Source organism: Epinephelus moara, chromosome 14, assembly GCF_006386435.1.
Source record: "Epinephelus moara isolate mb chromosome 14, YSFRI_EMoa_1.0, whole genome shotgun sequence".
NCBI classification, from domain to species: Eukaryota; Metazoa; Chordata; class Actinopteri; order Perciformes; family Serranidae; genus Epinephelus; species Epinephelus moara.
In genome coordinates, this window is record NC_065519.1 from 42487963 (window position 1) to 42493882 (window position 5920).

The 5920-nt window shown below is 44.8% G+C and overlaps 1 protein-coding gene across 1 annotated transcript; it reads right to left on the reverse strand.

Moving 5' to 3' along the window:
* Window positions 1-3436: 3436 nt before the first annotated feature.
* Window positions 3437-5031, reverse strand: LOC126401190 (E3 SUMO-protein ligase ZBED1-like). Its single transcript, XM_050062308.1, has 2 exons — window positions 4526-5031; window positions 3437-4280 (listed from the first exon to the last, which is right to left on the reverse strand). The coding sequence occupies exons 1-2, from the start codon at window positions 4967-4969 to the stop codon at window positions 3816-3818; spliced, it is 909 nt and encodes a 302-aa protein (XP_049918265.1). The 5' UTR covers window positions 4970-5031; the 3' UTR covers window positions 3437-3815.
* Between the last annotated feature and the right edge of the window lie 889 nt (window positions 5032-5920).

A 5920-nucleotide genomic window follows, 5' to 3' on the forward strand; every position in this document is an offset into this window, starting at 1 on the left:
GCTATGTGGCTCCGCACCGGCTACAGGGGGCTCCTCAGCGGGTGTGTCGCTGAGTGGGGAAAAGCGGTTGGAAACGTGAACAGGCTGGTGATGAGCTGTGGGCTTCGGCTTGGAGCTATGCCTCCACTTGTTACAATTACCACTGTCGCTAAAGGGGGCAGAGACATAACTGAACATTAGGCACACTGAGCAAGAAAGAGCAGAGGGAGAAGCCATCGCTAGCTGTAAAGCTAATGTAGCTACCAAGGCTAGTAACGTGCAAACAACAGCTAAGAGATTAGCGAGAAAGTTGTAGAAAGGAGGAGAGCTATAAGTGCTTAAACAGAACTAGTGTGGGTTAAGACTTGAAGTAGACGTTAAAGCAACTGAAGCGAGAAAGCAGAAAGCAGGCTAGTAGAATTCACCAGAGCAGTACAGAGACACTGTCACAGAAACACCGGAAATGACACAACTCGCTTACCGCAATACGTCAGCACGTCAGCACCATATAATTATACACATATGATTATTGTCACACATGTATACTAAAAGATTTTAATATATGTGGCCCGCCACGAGAAACCCAGCAACAAGTCGGCCCGGCACAAGTCGGAAAAAAAAGAAAAAATTGATTTTTTTTAAAAAATTAGTGATTTTCGTTTTTTTGCAGAAGTTGAAATCATTAAGAAGCCACTCCATGTTTCAAATAACAGTATTGGTGGCCTTAAAACCATAAACTTTGTATTTGAATCTGGGTTGTTTTAGAGGAAATGCTCTGATCCTAGTTGGGGGTGCGGCGACAACAACAGTAAATTTGCATACTGGCTTTCTTTGGCTATTCACGTGCTTTTGTTCTTTTTTCAGCTGAACCACATGGCTACTTATGCAGCCAGCCACTCCTGCATAAGGAACTGCTACTTCTGAAGATTTTATTTGCCTTAAAGTCTGTACGTTGGCCGGATGGTGGATGGCTGATCTCGTGTCTTTGACTGGCGGATTTTAAGCTTTTTGGGACACCTGTGGGACTGGTGCCGACACAGCCACACCAAACTACTTTAGCATTTCGCTAACTTTTAGCAATATACTAGTTTTTTCTCCATTCTACAACCGGATCGACCACAATGGTACTGCCCGCCTGAGAGGGAAAGACCCTGTGAACACTGCGGCCACCCCAGAACCCATTTTTACAACTTCTGTGCTGTTTTCTGGACACCGGACTGACTGCAGCTGTGGACAGCGGACACCCATTCATCTCAACGGGCCCAGTGCTTATGCAGCCAGCCGCTCCTGCATAAGGAACTGCTACTTCTGAAGATTTTATTTGCCTTAACGTCTGTACGTTGGCCGGATGGTGGATGGCTGATCTCGTGTCTTTGACCGGCGGATTTTAAGCTTTTTGGGACACCTGTGTGACTGGTGCTGACACAGCCACACCAAACTACTTTAGCGTTTCGCTAACTTTTAGCAATATACTAGTTTTTTCTCCATTCTACAACCGGATCAACCACAACGATACTGCTCGCCTGAGAGGGAAAGACCCTGTGAACACTAATGCTGTGTTCCCACCAAACGCGATGAACGCGATTTAATCGCTCGTAACGGGCCGCCCGTAACGCCCGAGTTTGGACGCCTGACCATTTTGTTAATTTGCGTTATCGCGTCATTCGCGCGAGTAGGGGGGAAGCCGGCTGTGCTAACTGGAGCTAAGCTAGTGCTAACATTCACAGTACAACCATTCTGCAAACTAATTAAAGACACATATTTACAGAACTTACCAAGTAGACCAGTCTCCTCGGCATCTTTCACCCAAGCCTGCTCCTTTTTGTTGCGGTCTCTGTAGAGTAGACATGTAGTATCATATAGCTCCGGGCAGCCACTGACGACCATGGCTGAGATAACCACCATCGCTGCTTTGTACCTGCTCTGGAAGTCCCAAATGCGTCGAAGGGCCAAACGCCGTCGTTTTTGGGTTCACCCTATCCTGCAGAAGCGCATCCAGCTCGGCGAGTTTCACCACCTCCTCCAGGAACTCCGTCTGGATGATAGCTGCTTTCAGCGGTACTTCAGGCTGACTGGGGCCCAGTTTGAGGACCTGTTGGCGAGGGTTGGCGCCAGGATCTCCCGGCAGGACAACAACTACAGGCTGCTCCATTTCAGCTGCGGAGCGTCTGTCCATCTGTCTCCGGTGAGTAGCAGTTTATTGCTGTGTCAACAACTGGACATTGTTGACACACGCCAGTGACATCGGGAGAATCTCAACGCTGATTGGCTTTCGTGGCACAGCGTCACGCTATTTTCAACTCGAGCGATAAGGCGTTGGACGTGAATTTCGCGTCTACGCGCTGCGCTAGACGCCTCTATCGCGTCCATCGCCTTGCGCTAGACGCATCCATCGCGCCGCCTGGCGCGATTTCACGTCTTTGCATTGACTTTGTATGTAATCTTGACGCGCGAATTTGCAAATTCGCGTTTGGTGGGAACACAGGATAAGGCCACCCCAGAACCCATTTTTACACCTTCTGTGCTGTTTTCTGGACACGGACTGACTGCAGCTGTGGACAGCGGACACCCATTCATCTCAACGGGCCCAGTGCTTGGTGCCCAGTAAGTCTCACTTTCTACTGGATCCAAACCACCCTGACCCAAGACCTAGGTTTAAAATTCTAACTGTTTAATGTGTGTACTTTACCGGATGTGCCGATCGTGTATTTTTGAATTTTAGGGCATTTACTGTGGATTAAACGTACGTACGAACACAAGAGGAACACAAAACTAGGGGTGGGAATCTTTGGGCACCTCACGATTCGATAACGATTACGATTCAGGGGCTACGATTCGATTATAAAATGATTATTGATGCATCTTTAATTTATGTATATTGATGCACTTTTTCACAACACACATTTCTTTTTGTCTCACTGAATAGGCATTCAACACTTGCAATTTTTAAAAACAGTGCATTTGTAATAAGAAACAGTTGAATTAATTTCCATTATATTTTATTGAACATATAAATGGAAATGCGTGCAAACTGGAAAGTTACAACTTGGTCGTACGGAACCAAAGGTAACAACAGGTATCTTAAATCACAAGATTCCTTATACACATTTAAGTAAAAATGTTAACAAAATTGCAATACAGTTATCAATATAACCATTGACAAAAAAATAATAATTGCTATACCAAAATAAATGGCAGCATTTTGTAGAAAAAAAAAACATTCTGTTTTGGCTGTTCAACATAAAATAAAATAAAATAAAATAAAATAAAAGAGCACAAAAACNATCAATATAACCATTGACAAAAAAATAATAATTGCTATACCAAAATAAATGGCAGCATTTTGTAGAAAAAAAAAACATTCTGTTTTGGCTGTTCAACATAAAATAAAATAAAATAAAATCAAATAAAAGCGCACAAAAACACTGCAATTAATTACAAATGTGTACTTCAGTACCAGCAGCTCAAAAAAAGTGCTTTGCTGCTTTTTAAGTTTTGTAAACATGAAAAGGTTTTCCCTGAGTTACAAATAAAATACTCATTCTGTATCAGCAGCTCAACAGTACATTCAATCTTCAGCAAAATAAAAAGGCTGTCCTGAGTTACATAAATGTATAATTCTGTACCTACAGCTCAATTGTATTTTCAAACTATAACAAAAAAATGTGGCCCCTACTTACAAAAATATGAACTTGACTTCAGACTAAATACTTGGCACAGAATCCCTTTGACAAAACATAAAAATTCCTTTTAAAAGTGCATTCAACAGGCCATTGCTACAAAAACTCAAAAAACAGGCCACAATAAAATCTCTATGCAGGTCAATTCAGATGTGCTTAGCTAATGAGTGTTGTGCAAATTTGCAAGTTCTTGTGTAAGAACAAGACTTGATCGACATGCTCAGATAATAGTGTGCTGCGCTGTGCAGTGACAATATCTCCTGCAGTCGAAAAAACTCGTTCTGCAGCAACACTGGTACCTGGAATACATAGGTACCTCTTGGCGAGCCTGGAAATAAGAGGAAAATGTACCTCATTCTGACCCCACCAGTCAAGAGGGTCCTCAGAGAGACGGAGAGGTGGAGCACTACAGTACTTGTTAACTTCTTCCTGAGCCCTGGCATAGGCAGACCTGGGCTGTCGCACTCGAGCCTCACTGAAGTTCTGCCCCAGCAGATTCTCCAGCAGGGAAGATGACAAAGTCATTCTTTTGGGAGCTCTGTGTTCCTCCTCCCCCTCAGTGTTTGGGGGGTCCTCTTCCCTCGCAGCAGGGGTTTGTTCCTCGTCCTCTCGCTCATCTTGCTGTAGGTAAACACACAATGAGAAGAACATGTGAACAAAAAAGGTTCAAATGTTTATATCACAACTTCACTAACTTACTTCAACTCACATTTGACCAAAATGTTAAATAAAAAATCTTGGATTATGAAATCTATTTGTATAAATGTAAAACTTTATAAAAAAAATTGTGTATATTGTACAAAATAAATAATTAAACATCATAAGCACAGAGTAACATTTTACAGAAAATAAAATTGCAGAATTACCTCTAGTTGGGAGGCAGCCTCAGCCACTCTGCCATAGGCCTCCTCTCTTTCCTCCTCTGACAGGAAGGGCAGGCCTTTAAACCGAGGGTCGAGAGCAGCAGCTGTGTGAAGAATTTGCTTCTCCTGCTCGCTGCGGTATCTCTTGCCGAGGTCCTCGTGTATGGCCTGCTTTATCTCCTTGACCTGTGTAGACACCCCAGTACTGTCCTTTGTCTCATCAAGGAGTTTAGCTTGCAAAGGAGCAACCAGAGAAATAGTGGGGCTGCTCTCCTCTGACATGACAGACGTTGCATCCTTCATGGGCTTGAGGGCTGCGATGACATCCTCTGCATTGGTGACATCAGTCTCACTGAGAGTGCAGAGGTCTGACTCTGCTCTTCTCACCAGAGGGGAGAGGAGTGTGGCGGTGATCGCAGGCTGTTGCTCCAAAAACCTGCTCACCATCTCATATGCACTGTTCCACCTAGTGCTGCAGTCAATTTTCAGTTTGTGCCTTGGAATATTAAGCAGCTTCTGGTTCTCTTCAAGCTGGTGTTTGGCGATGGTGCTGCGGTGGAAAAAAGTTGGCTTCAGGGCACGCTGAGAGGCAAGGTTTAGCTTGTGTGCATAGCATTTCAGATGGACTAAGTGACCCAGCTCAGCAGCGACAACCATATTCGCGGTGTTATCTGTAACCAAAACAATGTCTTTCTTGTCGATTTTCCATTCATTCACGGCACTGCTTAACAGCTCAGCCACATTAGCACCTGTGTGTCTTTCATTCATTGCTCTTGTTTGGAGCACATGTGACCTTAGCTTCCAATCATCGGTGATAAAATGCGCAGTTAGCGTAACAAATGATTCGGTGGCGACAGACGTCCACGCATCACATGTAACTGCGTTCCTACCTGCCTTCAACAGCGAGGCCATGACTTCTGTTTTGGTTTGGTTGTAGAGTGTCGGGATGGCCGTGTCGGTGAAATATCGTCGGGATGGGATGGTGTATCTGGGCTCTAGTGTATGCAGCAGTGCTCGAAATCCCTGATTTTCCACGACGGAATAAGGACGCAAATCCTTGGCAATAAATGCCGCGATGGCCTTCGTAATTCGCTTCGCCTTTTCCGATGAGGGTGGCAGCCTTCTAATTGCTTCCTCGATTGTTCTCTGGTCGGTAGCGCCACTCGTAGCCGCAGCAACAACAGCCTGCCGCCTCCCTGACTCCTCCATCGGGTGGGATCTAGTTACATGGCTTCTCATGGGGGTCATCCCTATATTCCCCGGGTTCTATGTTCCCCAATCGGGGAACATAGGACCCTTTAAAAAAAAAGGGTCCTATGTTCCCCGCTTTCCCCAAAAGGAAATATGTTCCCCGCTTTGTATGGGACCGGGGAACATAGAACCCTTTTTAAGAAAAAG

What these genes read in the sequence shown, in the direction of transcription:
- LOC126401190 (XM_050062308.1), bottom strand. Translation starts at nt 4,969, where the DNA reads ATGGTGAGCAGGTTTTTGGAGCAACAGCCTGCGATCACCGCCACACTC. An exon ending in AGGCTGCCTCCCAACTAGAG is followed by an intron (nt 4,281 to 4,525) that starts GTAATTCTGCAA and finishes GTTTACCTACAG; the next exon opens with CAAGATGAGCGAGAGGACGA.